The following is a 19,321-nucleotide window of genomic DNA, read 5'->3' as shown; positions in this document are numbered from 1 at the left end:
TGAACATTAGGGAGGACCAATTATAGGAAGAGGAGTTGAAAAGTGGTGAAGTGGTCCTTTAATTTAAATCCAAGTCTTTTTTTTCTTTTTTTTTTTTAATTAAATTGCTTTGTGTTCAAACATACAACAAAGGAGTGAATGAAGGAAGAGGTGAAGAGAGCCCTCAGTCCATTCTCCACCAGAACTCCAATCCAGTTCATCAGAGCCCAGTACTGCAGGTAGTCATGGCCTCCATGCCAGAGGCAGACGAAGCCAAACGCCAGGCCAGTGGACAGCATTTTATACAGGGGTCCATGACGGGAACCTCCTAATGGGACATAGATGTACCTGGACAAACGGATCAGGCTTATGAAGAAAAAGAAATATATGGACTCAAGGTGATTCATGTTACAGTTAAAAAGGACAACTTTAGTATTTTTCAACCAAGGTTCATGTTTTAGGTTGTTATTAGAGAAAGTAAAAAGTAAAAAGTTTTAAACTTTTTTTCATTTGCTGATTTCTTTCGTTTTAGGGATTTTAGCTGTTTTTGACAGGGGGGCGGGGGCATTCGAACATAAATATGTATTTTTTTTTACAAATTATTATGGCAATTTATTTTTTTATTATTTACTATAGTCCTACTAGACCCCAGGAAATTACATCTGGCCACAGAAGATCACAGGATCTACAGAATGTGAAGGAGGCCTACTGGAGGGAAGCCACACTGTGTGTCGTAGGCTCAATATGTCAGTTTGACACATTCAGTAGATCTCGTGATCTTTTGTGGCCAGATGTAATTTCTTGGGGTCTAGTAGGACTATAGTAAATAATAAAAAAATAAATCGCTATAACATTTTGTAAAAAATACACATTTTGCCCCATGCTTGAATGCCCCCCTGTCAAAAACAGCTAAAATCCCTAAAACGAAAGAAATCAGCAAATGAAAAAAAAAAAGAACACTCATCTTTTACTTTCTCTAATAACAACCTAAAACATGAACCTTGGTTGAAAATAACTAAAGTTGTCCTTTAAGTAACGGTACATGAAAAAAAGCAACAACAATGCTGTTGTCCAATGTTTTTGATACAAAGCACAGTTCAAATACATTTCTGCTTGGCAGGAAGCATAGCTGCAAAAAATATATATGTTGGCACCCTGTACACTCCCTTTTAACCACAGTGAGATTAAATGGTGCTAATCAGAAAACAACAGATGGTAATGGAAACCCATTTTACATTATACTTTTAAAACTGTATGTGCATTGAATGTGGTTCCATGGTGATATTATGCTCAAGTGAGCGACAGCCATCCACACGACTCGACACCGGGCACCACACTCCCTCGGGTCATAGATGTAGCATGTGGCTTGTTTGAAGTCGGTCGGTAGTACCATAATGTGCATGAACCATTATGGGCACCAGCGGTCAGATCAGCCGTTCTGGGCAACCAGATCGCCATTTTTGCCTATATATGGGCATATCGGTCAGATATTTTAACCAGGTCAACGAACTGCAGCTGGTCAAAACTATGGAATGAGCATCCCATTGTAATCAGAACCGCAGGCTCTCTGCCAATCTTCCGCCGTAGTCTGGAAACTCACCTCTTCAGACTCCACCTAAAGGCCTATTCATAGTCTGGATTTTCGGTGGTGAGCTGACCACCGGAGCTGAAATAACGTTGAGCGGTGGTGAGTAAAAACAGAGAGAAGGGCTGGAGCGGTGGTGGTGGTTTGCTCTTCACCGCGGCTCGTGACGTCATGTTGTAGTTCGGTGGTCACCCCACCACCGTAAAACCAGACTATGTATGAGCCTTTAGCCCGCAGCACTTATTGCCCTAGCCTCCACGACCTTGCAGGCGTAGCAAAGGCTACATTTACTGTATGTCATTTAGATATCATATTATGTAGACATAGCACTCTAGTGTATACTCATTGTACGGATATTCTACTGTTAGATGGATGTCCTTCAGGTTCTTAGCTTGGTTATGATCCTTGATGACTATTTCAATGTATTTGGTGTATTACCAAATTAGTAAGTGTTGTTCTTGCTTACTGTCGCTCTGGATTAAGAGCGTCTGCTAAATGCATACATTTGATGATGATCACCTTGCTCTCTTCCCACACCACCCACTCTCCACTGATGGAAGCCTTATGTGTCCAGTTTGACAAAACAACAGCAGCAATTTAATTAAAATAAAGTCCAAAAGGCTAACAGCCTGCATGTGCAGTCAGTGTTTTCAAGAGAAAACTAGAATTACTGCATCGCAGTTGAGTGAGAACAACTATTTATAAGTTTCTAATAACATATGCAATACCAAAATAATATGAATATTTTAACATCAACACAACGACAACAACCCATTTCTCTCACACATACCCATTGCAAAGTTACTACTTTGGACTGCCTCCGAGTCTGAATATGGAAGAATACTGCGCTTATATAACATCAAGAAAAAACTGGTGTCAGGGTATGAAAAGAGTGGTCTTTTTCTGAGAAAGGAGGTATGGGTCCTTGTGTGGTGCCCCGGTAGCACCGGGCAGCATCACGCCACGGCACTTACAAGGAAACATCACTTTCAGGCTATTGCTCCTACTGAGCAGGGAGCTAATTATCTCGACCACCGCCGTGGCTAATCAATGGTCCTGAAAGATGAGCTTGCAGTTTAACAGCCTTCATTAGAGGCTGTCCACACAGTGGCCAGGTTGACAATATTGAGAGAGTAAAGTGGGTGCAAGAAAAGATGCACGCAGAGGACTACAGAAATCACATTATTGTTACATACTGAACACTAAAGACCAACCAACCAACCACTCACTCAAACAACCAACCACTAACTCACTCAAACAACCAACCAACCATTCTCTCACTCAAACAACCAACCACTCACTCACTCACTCACTCAACCACTCAATCAATCAATCAACCAACCAACCAACCAACCTGTCTGTCTGTCTCTACAAACTAATGAAATTAGGTAGCAGTTGACAGCTTCTCAATTACTATATAAACATCTTAGAAAATGGCTGAGATGACCTGAATACACTTGGCCATTGCCAATTATCAAAAGGTATAGATAATGGACAATGTTTGATATTTATGCTAGTACATAACCAGTGGTGGAATGTAAGTACATTTACTTAAGTACTGTACTTAAGTAGCCTACAATGTTGAGGTATTTCTTTACTTTACTTGAGTATTTCCAATACTTTTACTTCTACTCCACTACATCTCGGTTCCAAATATTGTACTTTTACTCCACTACATTCATTTGAAAACTTTAGTTACTAGTTACTTTGTAGATTTTGATTATTATTACATACAAAACCCACATTTCGGCCATTTGAACATAACCGATCTACAAGCTCACAATGTGACAATCGCGATCTACAGTAGATTCAGACAGATTCAGAAATTTGAGCAAGGATCGGCTATCCAATTAATTTTAGTTAGGCTACTCTAGAGGGTTTTTTTTATTGATTGATTGAAATATTTACTAACAGTTTGCAGAATTACACTACATTTCAAGCACAACTCAATACAAAGACTGTCAACTGTGAGTGGACGACCCAATAAAGCATTACACTTGTTTACAAGAGGGTCCACCTTGTTCAAATCATCAAAAGTCAAGCACTTGATGTTGTCCATTTAAACTAGCCACAGTAGTGTGCTCCAGGTGCCACGTTTTGGATGTACCGTAGTAATGTTCAGCAACTACAGACTAAAGACAATCAATATTTTCATGGAAAAGAAAAATGAGAAATGTGTGCAAATCGTGATCTCAATTCTTGTGGGGAAATTAATCGATGAAATGCCGAAATGCTTGTCCTTAGATGCGTGACTCACAAGACAGCCTGCCCTGGTGGGCCTTTCTTACTTAAAAAAGCAAAATTGAGCTTTTGTCGTTGTGAAGAGTGTTAGACACGTCGCAGAGACCATCGCCATGGAACGAGGAGCTATGAGCCACTTAGTCTCTCGGGGGAGACGAGGCGTCAGGCGAGTGAGTCATGTGGAGCACAGCCGCATTAACACATTCTGACCCGAGATCAGATTCTAAAAATGTCTTCTACATCCTGACAGTTTTCCATTCTGACCTGAGATCAGATTAAAAAAATGTCTTCTACGTCAGTCGTTCTTCGATTTTTCAAAAATAGCAGACCTTACAAGCTTGCAGATCTACAAGCTCTGTAGATCTGCTTGTAGATCTGCTATTTTTCAATAGCTAAAGCATAACATAGTGCTATAACACCAAAAGGGGTTCCCGCACAGAATGGGTTAACACCTACATACATATTATCTAGCACTCTTCTCACACGGTTGCAATTACCAGAGTTTTAGAAATGCATTAAAACCTCTTCAGTTGACACTTCAGCTAATGTGGGGGAACTCGTATCCTGTGTACCATTTTGTAGCCTGGAAAATGACAAAACATAAATATAATGGATGCCAACTCATTCCATGCCACATGACGCCTTTGGACGCCTCCCCCTGGTGGCCAAGAGTGCCAATGGCGCCTTTGGACAGCTTCTTTTTTTTTCTGACCTGAGATCAGATTCATACGAGGTTTCCACTGGACACACACTGGTCTGATTAACCCATTCTGACCTGGGATCAGATTCTAAAAATGTCAGTCGTTCTTCGATTTTTCAAAAATAGCAGACCTACAAGCTCATAGCGCGCCACTCGGTGGCGCGCTATGAGCTTGTAGATCTGCTATTTTTCAATAGCTAAAGCATAACATGATGCTAACACCAAAATGGGTTCCCGTTCAGAATGGGTTAATGATGATATGCACATTACATGCACAATAGAATTACATTTTCTTTCTTTTATTTATAATGGGCTTCGGTGGCAAGGCCAAAACTGGTGTCCACCAGGTGGCACTGAATGAGTTTTAAAACAAATTAATTAATTGGGAATTAATTAATTGGGAATTAATTGGGAATTTTATGCTTTATTTAGATAACAGAGGGGAGACAAAAGCGAGACATGGCGTGATCTGGATTCCAACTCAGGTTCTCATGACTCACAAGGAGCATAAGTTCATGCACTAACTGGCTGAGCAAACCAGGCACCAACAGACTAAAATGGAGAACTTGTATTTGCAACGTATTATCTGTATTATTACGATTGTGGAATAGTAGCATTTCCTCAAAGCAACATGCATCCATACAGTTCATGAACACCACGCCCAATAGGTTATGATACTCAGCAGGTTGTGCATCATTAACAAAAGACAACACCAGACAAAGAAAAAACGCATGTTGTGTAAAACTCAAGTGAGTTGAATGCATAATTACACATGCGCATATTGAACATGGCATTTCTGCGGCAGGGGTAAACATGAGACATGGAACATTTTAACCAACAATATGTTGCTTGGCATAAACATGCTGGCAGGCAACTGTATGCTTGTCTCTCTGTATTCTATATTGTACATGAAATCAAGGTTAACGTTCTGGTTAAAAATAGTATATGATTAGCATCATCATCCATCATGGCTCCTATTTGATTAGATGCCTCTTACCTGATGAGCCATTGATATAGTCCTTCATCAAAATGCCTGAAAGAGACAAAAAGAAATGCACATACTGAAATAGCCACCCCAATGAAACACCAGAGCGCTCTCAAACAGATATTTCTCTCTCAATCCTTTCATCACTCCAGGGCAAACAGCTTCATGGATTTAGAGAATATATAACCTGAGTTTAGGCGTGTGTCTACAACAATTGCTTCCACAAAAAAGAGAAAGCAATTGTAACCTATCAATATAATCATTGGGAACCTCTAGCTAGTCAGTATGGAGTGCAGACCATGGTGGAATTATTACCAGACAAAATGTGCTACAAGCATGCAGTTGTATCCACCAATTATGGAATTACCACATGCCATGCTCATTTGTATGGCATGTTTCTCTACAACTTTGAATGGGGTTTAAGCTGCCGCATACAGTCCACCAGCAGTTGCTGTACCCGTCCCAAACTATAGCTTCAGGTGTCTTTAAATATTCATCAAAGGACTTCGCAGTGGAAAATCAGCATTAAAGAGAATTAGCGGTAATGGTGATTAAGGTTCTTAGAAAATAATAAGCCGAGCGCTTTAATATGCCCTTTAGCTTAAGCAATTCTGACCCCTTCAGTATAAGATACGCATAGCAATCAATTTTGACCTGGGCTTTGATTTGTTTGTGATTGTTTAGGAGTTTATTATAATAAAAAGGTAACAATCCTCATAAGACGAATGTTTATACAGAGGGTAATGCTATTCGAATGACTAACTACGTAGGTGTTTATGGCGTTTTTGTCAGGTTCTGAAACAAGGGGTCATAGCCTGTTCCTGATTGTGTGGAGGGGGGACCTATTGTTCTGATTGCCAGAGAGTGATGATTAGGAGATGAGGCAAATCGTTGCCGTTTGATTGATTGATTGATTGAAATATTTATTAACAGTTTGCAGAATCTGTGAGTGGACGACCCAATTAAGCATTACACTTGTTTACAAGAGGGTCCACCATGTTCAATTAATCAAAACATTTAGAGACGTACAAATAGACACTTCTATGTAGTTAAAGAACAGAACAGGAATTCATCATAAAGGAAGCAAAAAGGGGGAAAAAACATATACAGTGAGGGGAAAAAGGGGGGGGGGGGGATTCAGATTTTACGGGGGCCAGTTTCGAATTGCAGCCGTCCGTAGGTGCCTTTTGAGAGTGGTTTTGAAGGAGTCAAGGGATTCACATGTCTTAATGACTGTTGGTAGGGCGTTCCACAGTTTGGTGGCATAGGAGAAGGTTTGACTGACAAAGCACAATCAAACTTAAATTAAAACACCTGAAATAAAACAATTGAATTGGAGCAGACTGGGGAAGTAGTTTAGAACTGCTCCTTTTGCCACTGAACTCAGTCAATCTCTACATTACATTGAGATAGTGGTCAGGCCCTGGCCTGGATAATGCATTCGTCTGTGGGGATTATTAGCCCATTCCCTATCCTCACATTAGCATTGCCGTGGCGTGGCATGCCTAGCTAGCCTAAATCCACAAATGCGAAGACACTGTACAGTATATATTATAGGCTAGGCTACGGCTCTGAATTTAACCTGTGGCTGTATTAGGGCCAACGGTCTACTAACTGCTAAGTGCTTCCCAACCTGTGGGTCGGCACCCCCACGGGGTCCCCACATGATTTTCAGGGGGTCCCCAGGTGTCAGTGAAGTAACAACTTAAGGATTTTAAGACCTTTTTAATAGGCCTACCTCAAAAAAAGGGGAAAAAAAGAATACTATTTCTATGTATTTGATACAAGTGAGGGGAGTGAGTGGTGTTGACTGTGTGCCGCTTAATCTCCCAATGTGTGAATGTATGGAACATTGTAAAGCTCTTTGAGTACTTAGAAAGGCACTATAAAAACCCAAGAAGCAATCCATTATTAACTAGGAGTGTATGATGTTTTTGTCAGGTTCTGAAACAAGGGGCCTGGAGGGGACATATTGTTCTGATTGCCAGTAATGATAGGAGTTGAGCCTTTGATTGACAAAGCACGATCAAACTCAAAAGTAGCTGAAATAAAAAACAATCTGAATTGGAGCAGACTGGGGGAATAGTTTAGAAGTAGAACGGCTCCTTTTGCTGCAGGACAAATATAGCAACCTGTAAATTATCTGACCTTTAATCTGACCCAATAAGAATATCACACAAGATGGAGTGTGGTTATATAATGTATATTAGGAAAGCTGTGACAATGGTGTCCAAGATAAAGATAAATATAACATCATACTGGTTTTATACCACATTCTACTATAAAGCATCAAGTAATATATGTTACAGTAAAACGCCATTGCCGTTATCCTGTATGTTGTAAAGCTCCAAGTACTGAACCCTCGTCTGGTTTGACAGACAGGTACTTAAGAGTTTTACAACACTGTATATCGGCACTCATGTACTGGCTCTTATCCATTCAAATTTCTTGACTGGAACAAATAAAGGTAATTGCCCAGGCATAAACACAACTATGAATGCTTGAGCGCCAATTTGTTTACCACATACCCCATGCCTAATGAAATCACAGCGTGCATTGGCTCCTGATTGGTCAGCAGCCCTAGGGATTACCAGTTATCATCCCATGGGGTAATCAGATATTTCTCTCTCAATCCTTTTATCACTCCAGAGAGGCTGGGTATGAGATAAAAGATCGTCAAGCCGGCATTCCTGTTTGCCGGCTGAGGGCAATGAGGAATGTACATTGTTTATCACATACAGTACCCATAGCCTTATTTATTCATAAGTATAACAATGTAGCTAGCGTGGCAGCCTGCTTGACATACATTTCGGCTTGCCGATTGGGGACGGGAGATGTTTGATAATACTGCAGAGGAAATTCAGTGTCATCTTCACCCAGCTGATGGCTGCTAAGATGGTCGTGATGAGTGCTGGGGGGGGGCGGGGGGGGGGGGGTTACAGTAAGTGTCTTTCTCAGGGACACTTCAATTCCGTTGACATGTTAGGAGTTATGTCTCTTGCTCAGGGACACTTTAATACATAGATGGCCGGGGGCCAAGAGGTCAACCAATGACCTTATGATTGCCAGACAGCCCCCTCTACCTAAACTCGCGTCACCAGGCTTTCCACCTCTGAGGAAAGCCTGGTCTGTGTTACTAAATCACCATGTGATCCGGTCGGGAGCCGATCGTAACTTACCATGTTGTAGTCACTGATTTGTACTCTTCAGGCAGGAAAGTAACCGCAGCCTGGAATAAGACCTATCGGAAATAATTCCCAGCGATCATAATTTTAGGGCCTATACACCAATAAAATAGAATGCCCCCATGGGATAACAAAAGGTATAAAGACGCTAAATAGTCTCTGGAAAGTATACTCAAATTTATATTTATTTTGTACTTTTTTGTACCCATTTAGGCCTGACGTCGAAATAAATAAAAATAATGTTATATTCAAATATTTGTGCCACATTTTCACGATAAAAAAAAAAAAAGCAGACCTACAAGCTCGTAGCTAAAGTATAACATAATGCTTAGTTAAAACACCAAAACGGGTTCCCTTCCAAAATGGGTTAAAAAAAATCAGCTAAACTATGCTGCATCAATGGTTTTATTGGGTAGGCCCTAAAATTATGACGGCATATGGGAATTATTTTGGGTAGTTCTTATTCCGGTTGTGGTTTCCTCCCTGATGACTACAAATCAGTGATTACTTTGGTTACCACCCGCTCCCGACCGGATCATAAACCCGAAAAGTAATGCTTCCCAGGCTACTCTCGTCTCTACCCACTGAGCTGCAGCTTGCCTTGGTCAGCTACTGCCTTAGGCCTGAGAACAGCATCCACATCCCCCATAGTTTCATCACCCCCCTCACCCAACAATCTCAGTATGCACTAAAATATGATATACTGTATTAGGGACATAGTTAAAACCCATATACTGCCTCCTGCTGGACGCAGAGCCAACCGCAGACTGCCGAGCCGATTTCAATGCAGCACACACTGGACTGACATCCTGTCTGGAGCGTCCGTCTTTAATGCTAAATAAATAGCGTCAATGCTAGCGAGCTAATCCTTGCTCTAGAAAAGCACCAATGTTTCCATCTAGACCACCGGATAATCAGCAAAGACCTCCGAACATCGCACGTTTTATCCAAACCATGGAGAGCTCCGTAGATTTAGAGTTATTCAGCTTTTTAGTCAGTTAATGGGAGGTGGACGGCAGCGCGGTTGCGCAATCCGGTCGAGGATCGCTAAAGAAGGAAAGGCCAAGCCAAAAAAAAAAAAAGAAATCAGCGATCCGGTTTGATATCAATAATAAAGCTTATCAGACGGAACATTACGCCAGAAGCAGTTGCTGGTTGGATACCTTATGACTAGGCATGTAACGATATATCGTATATCGATATATATCGATATTAATCCCGACGATATGAATCGAGTCATATTCCATCATATTCAAGTGCTTTTGGAGAGAAATGAGTCACTTTCAGTAGTAGAGCACTGTAGAGGGGAGCTGTGTGTGTCTGTGACTGTAGAGGGGAGCTGTGTGTGTCTGTGACTGTAGAGGGGAGCTGTGTGTGTCTGTGACTGTAGAGGGGAACTGTGTGTGTCTGTGACTGTAGAGGGGAGCTGTATGTGTCTGTGACTGTAGAGGGGAGCTGTGTGTGTCTGTGACTGTAGAGGGGAGCTGTGTGTGTCTGTGACTGTAGAGGGGAGCTGTGTGTGTCTGTGACTGTAGAGGGGAGCTGTGTGTGTCTGTGACTGTGCCCAGGTGATGATGGTCGTTGATGCTCATCAAGGAAGGCAATTATGTTTCTGCACTGTCAAAAGTAATGCTACTTCTTTTGCAATGTAGTTAAATAAAAAATATCAGGGGGGGGGAAGATAAATTATATAAAATAAATAAAAAAACTGTAATTTTTCTTTAAAATATATATATTTTGTAATATCGTGAAAAATCGTATCGTGAACCTCATATCGTGATACGAATCGTATGGTGAGTTGAGTGAATCGTTACATGCCTACTTATGACGGAATGTTCCGCCAGGAACAGTAAAACCGTTAAGAACAGCTGTGAACTTACCTCCACATTCCAGTGAAACTATACATGATGCTGACACAGCGCGGGAGCTTTGGCGGAAGTAGGCCATCCAGTGTAGCCAGCATTGAGGGCAATCCGAAGAGCACCAAGTACTTCACATAGAAGAACTGAACAAGAGCCAAGGCCAGACCACCTGGAATGTAGAAGAGACAAACAGACTTTGTACTCTATTGTGCTGAATATAAGACAGTATATTCCAATGGAAATATCCTAAAAAAAAAACAAGGTTGTATTATAATCGGGGACTAGACTATTTGACATTCAATGGGGCGGCAGTGGCTCAGGGGTAGAGTGGCCGCTTCGTAACCAGAAGGTTCCCAGTTCAAACAAGGGCTCCCCCAGAGTCAGTGTCGAAGTGTCCTTGAGCAAGATGCTGAACCCCTAATTGCTCCCGATGAGCAGGTTGGTGCCTTGCATGGTTTCCTCCACGATCGGTGTATGAATGTGTGTGTGAATGGGTGAATGTAATGCCCAATCTATGTAAAGCGCCTTTAGCTATATACTGTAAATGCATCGTTTACCATTTAATGTTATTTTTCCACAAGTGAGTCTTGGGGGCTGTCTTATAATCAGAGTTGTCTTATATTCGGCACAATACAGATAAATGAGAATATTGGAAATGATACGCATGCTCCTACACAAAATGACCCCACGCAGAAATGTTGATTACAACTTTAGAGAAAATCGTCAGTTTAGTTCATAATCATCATTCTCTTCACAAAATGAAAAATACAATTCAATTATTGATTTCATTTCTGGAAAACCACCCAGGGGAGGCAAGTCTTCACACGTACCCAAAGCCCATGGAGGAAGAATTTGCAGATAGGTCTCATTGGCCTGTATGGAGTGCATGTACATTACATGGATCATGTACTCTGCGATGAACCACCACAGACAAATCCTGGCTGCTCTGAACACCAGGTACATATAATTGGCTTCATCTTGACTGCCTTCCTTGGTGGGTGTCCGCATCTAGGTTAGAGGTTGGGTAAGAAGTTAGGAAGTGCACAGATTTGCTAGCTCATTTCCACAGAACAATATGGCCAACAAAATGTGCCACGGACGACAAGACGTCTTATTGCTGTCTTTGTAATGGATGCCACGGGCGTTAAGACGTCTCTCCCTTGGGAATTCAAAGAAATATATATATATATATTTGTATTTTATTTTTTATTCTTATATATATATATTTTTTCTTTTTTCAACCATATTTAGAAAATTCCTCTGATCTGGTGTACAGGTGATGACATACACATTACATGCATAATATAATTACAAATTCTTTCTATCTTTATAATGGGAGAATTGGCACTCAGAGCCTAAACTGGTGACCACCAGGTGGCGCTGAAGGAGTTAAAGTCACACAAAACCAAGCAAGCAGGATGTGTCGTCATCCCACCCAATATTATGCATGTGTCATCCAACCCAAAAGGCTTCCCTTTAAACACATTTATTCAGACAAATTTATCCAGATTTGAGTTGGGAACTTGGGATCAAACGATTTAGTGTAATTTTGTGTTCTTGGCTGGGCACCGCAACAATCAATGATGGTATTTGAGCTTGGTAAGCATAAGCCAGCAGGAGATCGTGTCATTCTTGTTATATACTAATGACTCCTACTTGGTTGGTCAGGCACCTATTCAGAAGGAAGGGGAATTCGGGGAGAGACGCCTCTCACTGTCTTGGTGAAAAGAAGCAGCTGGTGGCTTGATGTTTGTCATGAACATCTTCTTCAACTGAACCCCTTTTGGTGTTTAAGCATTATGTTATACTTTAGCTATTGAAAAATAGCAGATCTACAAGCTCATAGCACGGCACCGAGTGCCGCGCTACGAGCTTGTAGGTCTGCTATTTTTGAAAAAAATTGTGAAAATGCGGCACAAATCTTTGAATATAATATTCTTTCAGAGCGAACATTTTAACTCAAATCTTTGCTTCTGAGGGGTTCCTGGAACAACATATTTTCAGATGGGGGGGTTGGCGGCCAATTACATATCCTTTTTTGGGGTCCTCGACATGAAATATTGAGCACCACCGATACAGAAATAGGTATTTCAGAAATCTTTTTTTATTTCGACGTCAGGCCTAAATGGGTTCATTGAGACAAATCAATCACGTCGTTGTCCTCCTACCCCCATAAGAAGGGCCTGGAATTTATCCCTTTTGGTGTTAGCATTATGCTATGCTTTAGCTATTGAAAAATAGCAGATCTACAAGCTCATAGCGCGCCACCGAGTGGCACGCTACGAGCTTGTAGGTCTGCTATTTCTTTTTTTAAATACGACATAGCTTTTTCAGAAAACGGTCAGGATGTAGAAGACATTTTTAGAATCTGATCTCAGGTCAGAATGGGTCATATCGGTGTCATCTCCTACCTGCTGGACGTAGTCCTTGTACGTGATGATGGGTCCATTATAGAACAAGGGATGGTAAAACGAGTACGAGAACAGCCAGAACATTTGCACCCCGACTCCACCACCAGGGGGCTCCAGGGGGCACCAGCAGTGCTCCAGACTGAAGCTGATGAAACGGAGTCCACCGACGGCGACGCTGAAGACCAACAGGTAGTACCGTTCCTCCGTCTCATACCAGCCTCTCTAAGAGACAACAATGAAAGGTTCAAGGTCGGCTCCATCATACACCTAAGCATACCACATCAGTGCTATATAGTCCAAATAACTATTTATGTACGTACGTATACAGTCCATACATGTATTGATAAACATTGATAAACTTGACTTATATTCACAGAGAAATACAGAACATTTTGTACAAGTTTCATTGCAACATTTCCGTTGATGTGCATCATTGTTTACAAGTTCAGAAAGATGTACTGCAATCCCAAGATACACCTTGTGCGTTTGTGCGTGCAACAAATCAGTGTGGGGTGTGTGAGGAAAGAGACATTTTCTGAATGTTCTTAATGGTGTGCCTAGTATCAACACAAGCAGCCTCTAGAACCGGCAGTCTATTTGTGAATTGCCTATCCTTTAAGCAAGGCATACCGAGTTAGGAGCAAGTACAATACAATGTGTTGATTGATTGGCAGTAGCCTACCCTGTATGGCTTCCCCCCCTCCCAGAAAGTGTCCTTGAAATCAATTGCCTTTGGCTACCATTGTCCTCGTTCCCAAGAATTCTTCATCAGCTGGCCTGAATGACTACTATTCTCATATGCCTCCCCCCTTCTTCGCTCCCTCCACTGGCTCCCGGTCGCTGCCCCACACAGAATACAAAACTCTGACGCTGGCATTCAAAGCAACCAAAAGGTATGGCTCCCCCGTATGCAAATACAATAGGTACAAGCATTCCTTTGTCCCTCTGTCAATCACACTCCTTAACAGAGTCCTTATACAGAGGGCAGACAGGGTAGGGGTCGAAGGTTATGAGGTGATGCATTCTTCCTCTTTTGCACTAGGTATGTTGGTGTGTGGTTTATTAATGTTATACGGGTCACTGTGTGCCTTTGTTCTCTTGTATTGTGTATTGTTTTGTATTGTATCTGTATGCTGCAGAGCGGGTCCTTGGGGTCCAAGACAAATTTCTCCCTTGGGAGACAGAATAAAGAAACCTTGAACATATCTTGCAAGTATGATTGAACCCTACAAAAACCCTCCCGCACACTCAGATCAGCCAACGCAGGGAAGCCGGAAGTACCCGCACTAAAAACACCGGGACAACGCTCCACACGTCCCAAACTCTTCTCCCTTCTGGCTCCAAAACTGTGGAATGCACTTCCCATTGCAGTCAGAACTGCAGCATCACTCCCAATCTTCCGCCGTAGTCTGAAAACCCACCTTTTCAGACTCCATCATGGCCCATAGCACTTACCCCACCCCCTTAGATAGCCCTTTTTGTAGACTTAGATAACATTTGATACAGACTTATAGCATGTTATGTAGACGGCACTAGAATTGCATTGTATATAGACATAGCACTTCATAGTACATACAGTATGTATAGCATAGTATAGTATATATGTAGTTATATGTATAGTTTCATTATATAGATATTCCACTGTTACGTTCTTAGCTTACGCATGTTTGTACTAATACTTTTTAATGTATGTGATGTATTGCCATGCCATGTTCTTGCTTAATGTAAGTCGCTCTGGATTAAGAGCGTCTGCTAAATGCCTAAATTGTACCGTGAGGTTGCGGCCGAGTCTGATCTCGGTGGTCACTGATCATGACGTGCTTTGAGAGGCTATAGTAAAAAGCCTCCTCCCCTCCTCTCTCCACAGCTCCCTGGACCCACTGCAGTGTGCCTATGGCACAACAGATGCCATCAACCATGTTCTGTTCTGCATGGGGGCCGTTAGGCTGTTATAGGCCAGCTGTAAAACTGGCTGACCTGGGACTGAACCCTGCAGTGTGGACCGGACAGTACTGGACCGGACTTCTTATCCATCAGAACCCCCAGTTGGTTTAGAAGTGAGCCCGATCTAAACCCATTTAGACCTGGGACACACCCATTTTGGGCAGGGACCCCTTTTGGTGTTAGCTTTACGTTACGCTTTAGCTATTGAAAAATAGCAGATCTACAAGCTCATAGCGCGCCACCGAGTGGCACGCTACGAGCTTGTAGGTCTGCTATTTCTTTTAAATCGGCAAGCACTTGAGTCGCCGCAAAGCCCATGGCTCTATAGGCTTAGAGAGAGGAGCACTTTCTCTGTGGCTATCAGAGGATAAGGAACTAAACAAAAATAAATACATAAAACTGTATAAATTTGTGAATAGATTTTTCTTGTCGCACTTACTGGCACAGATGTAACGTAATTAATTAAGTGTAGTTGATGTGAAACACACAGTCTAGTATTGTCCGCCTCCGATTCTGCACAGCTGCTAAGAGGTTGTAAAGAGTCTTAAATGTACTTATTTGTAATCTTATTTGTATTCATTTTTTTTATTTCACTGCAATCCGGTATTATCTCTATCTTGTTGCATATTTCCATTGTCTTGTAGAACATGCTGCACCAACATTTTGCTGCTTGTACCTGTATGAGTGAAAGACAAACCCCTCTTTCTTCTTGATATAATGCAACCATTGTTATGCTTCCTCCACTAAAGTATTGAATGTTCACTCAATGTTTACCTTGTGCACAGGCCAAAGTAGAATTCACACCCGTGTGAAATGAGGGGCGCTAATATAAAGTCTAACTCATTTTGATTAGGTGATGTCAAACAAACGGTGCAAACACAAACATCAAACACCATTAACAATAAAGAGGCAATATGACGTAATGGGGCACATTATGACGTGAATTTTCCCTTCATTGTCAATGGCAAACATAACAAACATTGAACTAAAGACAAACATTAAACCTGTGTATCAAAAAAAGACTAGTGTCTGCTGGTTCCTTTTGTGTCTGGCTCCCTCTTGTGTTCATTCAAAACATAATGGCATTTCACTAGTGAAACTCCAGCAATACTTATATACAGTGTGTGTGTATATCAGGGGGGCAGTCAGACAGATATTTTGTTAAGCCTATAAGGAAATCGCGATTCATATAATGGCCTGTTGTGGCGCTGTCATTGGACCCAGAAAAACCCATAGCCCCATAGAAGTCCATGTATTTGGGCCCAACTTCACCTAGACTGTATTACCTTAATAAACATGGTCATGAATACTTTCTGCTTCCAGTCACTAGTTTAAAGTCTAATTTCTAATGTCATAATATTCTTTTTGGAAAATTATGGTCCCATTAATTAAAAAAATGACCATAAAGTCACGTATGTTCTGAGGGGCGTGGCTACCGTTACAGTCTATGATCGGGATTCCCCTCCCACTCGAGTCAAAATAAAAACCAACGGAGAAGAAGGGGGGAAGTCCCGCCTCGTGTCTGGGCCAGCCAATGGCCAGCTGGGCCAAAACGGAGCCAGCCAATGGCCAGCTGGGCCAAAAAGGATCTAGAAATATGGTGATTTACATCAGGAATTACCATAGAATTACAGGCTTCATTTTACGTCCATGTTAGACCCGGGGAACGCTTTGTCCATATTTTTTACAGTCTATGGTGTATGTATATATATATATATATATATATATAAAAAATGTGCGACCGTAGGACACATTTACTATTAAAACTGCATCTCCCGTCCGTCAGTTAGTCACCCCTCGTGACATCACGCCTCCATATATGGTCACGCCTCGTGACATGTCACACCACCATATATGGCCATCTCCATGAAGATCACGACACTGACCTCATCTAACCCTGATTAACCATACGATGCGTGCACGTGACCTCGCCCCTTCTCGCCCTTAGGGCGTCTTACTGGTATAAATGTATGTATAATGTGTGTGTGGTTGTTTGTGTGTCTGACTGTGTGTGTGTGTGTGTCACTTTGCTTTTTACATCTTGATAATAGCTTTCTTTCATAATAAAGTTTTGATTAAAGGCAATTCACCACAATCCACTTATATCAGGGGTGGGAAACTTTGATGGAGATCGAGGGCCACTATATTTCTCACACACACACACACACACACACACACACACACACACACACACACACACACACACACACACACACACACACACACACACACACACACACACACACACACACACACACACACACACACACACACACACACACACACACACACACACACACACACACACCTGTAATAAGGCCATCATACCTGGAGGTCCTGCAGTGGCTTAAAGTGAAGGCTGGAGAGCAGAAGCAGGCTACAGGCCCAGGACAGAGCAGGCCTACGTAGCTGGGCTATGGTGAAGGACACGAGGAGGTGTACGAGCAGCACACTCACACCTTTAACTCCTAAAACACTGCAGGCGGCCAGGAGACCGTACAGCAACAGTGCCGGTACCCTGAGCTGTTTGAGGAAAGGTGACTGTCAGAATGAGTGGACATCTCTACAGATCATGATCCTGGAGCCAGGAGGGCTCATTTTAAATGGCTATAGTATTACTGAGGAAGAGAAAGACAAAAAACCCTGAATACAATTAACAACTAGAACTGCACTCTGTCGAGTGCCTATACTTGCTTGTTGCACACAAGTAGGCCATAAATGGCCTACTAGTGCGCAAGCAGAGAGCGCTGTCGACCGCTACAAACTGTCAAATCTCAGCTTCTCTGTGAAAGAACGTTTGAAATATTGAATTATTAGGTTTAGCTATTTGCTACGTACCTAGTTTTTGGAAGTAAAAAAGTAGTATTGTGAAGTATTGGTAAAAGTGACGACTTTCGATGGTGACATATATGTCGATCAGTGTCGGGTGGATTAAAGGAAATGCCTCTATGTACTGTATATGTATATGTAATTTGTAAATTGATTAGCGGTATACTGTGGTTACTTTGCGCCCCTTTTGATGCATATGTATCGTCCCAGCATATGACAGGGTATAACTGTTATAATTAGCTCTCAATGATGACGTAATAAAGATGTGGATTAAAGGACCCAATGCCAGAGTGTAATTGGTTTTCGATGGTGACGTAATGCCGATATGTTTTAGTGTCGGGAGGATTAAAGGTGGGGCGACTGTGGCTCAGGAGGTAGAGCAGGTCGTCCAATGATCCATGGGTCGGCGGTTCGAATCCCGGCTCCTCCTGTCTACATGTCGAAGTGTCCTTGGGCAAGACACTGAACCCCAAATTGCTCCCGATGTGCTGGTTGGTGCCTTGCATGGCTTCCGCCGCAATCGGTGTATGAATGGGTGAATGTAATGCACAATCTATGTAAAGCGCCTTGGATAAAGGCGCTATATAAATGCACCATTTACCATTTACCCCTATGTATACATGTATGTAATCTGGCACCACTGCCGTATCAGGCACAAGCAGTCATTACGTCATATGCTGGGACGGCGCATACACAGCAAACATCGTCCTGGACGAAACTAGTACTTGCACGCTCTGCTTGCGCAAGTAATTATAACTAAATAACTAAACAAATAAACAGTATAAATACTGTATGTACAGCGAGCAGGGTGGAGCAGCAGTGACATACAGTAGAATTAGCTTCCTTTGATCCTTCAAGTTCATGATAGTATTAATTTACTGTATCCTACCTTAGGGAAAAAGGTGCAGGTGAATCGAGATATGACACCATGTCCAATCAGACTCCATAGCAGAGACTTCTTTGCCCATTCGCTCCAGAAGCTCCATTCAAAGTCTGCGGGGTCCTGACAAAAAACAACTAACTTCACCATGGGCGCCCAACGTGAGCAGGGGTGAACACACACTGAACAGCCATGTCAGTGGAAATAGGGCCTGTCCGTATGTTAAAACTTGTGGCATGAAGGCTTGGCCCATAGCACTTACCCTACCCCCTTAGATAGCATTTCTGTAGACTTAGATAGCATTTGATAGAGACTTATAGCATGTTATGTAGACAGAACTATAATTGCATTGTATGTAGTCATAGCACGTCATAGTACATTATGTATAGCATAGTATAGTATATATGTATAGTTTATATGTATAGTTTCATTATATAGATATTCCACTGTTACCGTCTTAGTTTACGCATGTTTCATGATAAATGCTTTTTATGTGATGTATTCCCATGCTTTTTTGTTCTTGCTTAATGTAAATCGCTCTGGATTAAGAGCGTCTGCTAAATGCCTAAATTGTAAATTGTAATTTTAGATTTAACTACTTTCAACCTGGCGTCCATGTACGAAAGTAATCTTTTGACAGCTATAAAAACTAGTATATTTCATCAATAATGTATTCAGTTCAGAAAAGATTCTAGTTGTAAGTGAATATGTGTTTAAAAA

General features: G+C 41.8%; 1 protein-coding gene across 1 annotated transcript in view; it reads right to left on the bottom strand.

Annotated features, from left to right (window-relative positions):
* Positions 1-19,321, bottom strand: part of hhat (hedgehog acyltransferase) — a 32,210-nt gene that overhangs the window by 9,550 nt on the left and 3,339 nt on the right. The window contains exons 4-10 of the mRNA XM_083774503.1: positions 18,611-18,724; positions 17,221-17,415; positions 12,949-13,170; positions 11,368-11,545; positions 10,556-10,706; positions 5,503-5,538; positions 126-327 (exon numbers count right to left, since the gene is read on the bottom strand). Of these exons, the coding sequence (XP_083630629.1) occupies positions 126-327; positions 5,503-5,538; positions 10,556-10,706; positions 11,368-11,545; positions 12,949-13,170; positions 17,221-17,415; positions 18,611-18,724 (1,098 nt within the window). The remainder of the gene's footprint in view (positions 1-125; positions 328-5,502; positions 5,539-10,555; positions 10,707-11,367; positions 11,546-12,948; positions 13,171-17,220; positions 17,416-18,610; positions 18,725-19,321) is intronic.

Source organism: Protomyctophum parallelum, assembly GCF_964188405.1.
Source record: "Protomyctophum parallelum genome assembly, chromosome: 10".
Taxonomy (NCBI): Eukaryota; Metazoa; Chordata; class Actinopteri; order Myctophiformes; family Myctophidae; genus Protomyctophum; species Protomyctophum parallelum.
This window is presented reverse-complemented; position numbering and strand designations above follow the sequence as displayed.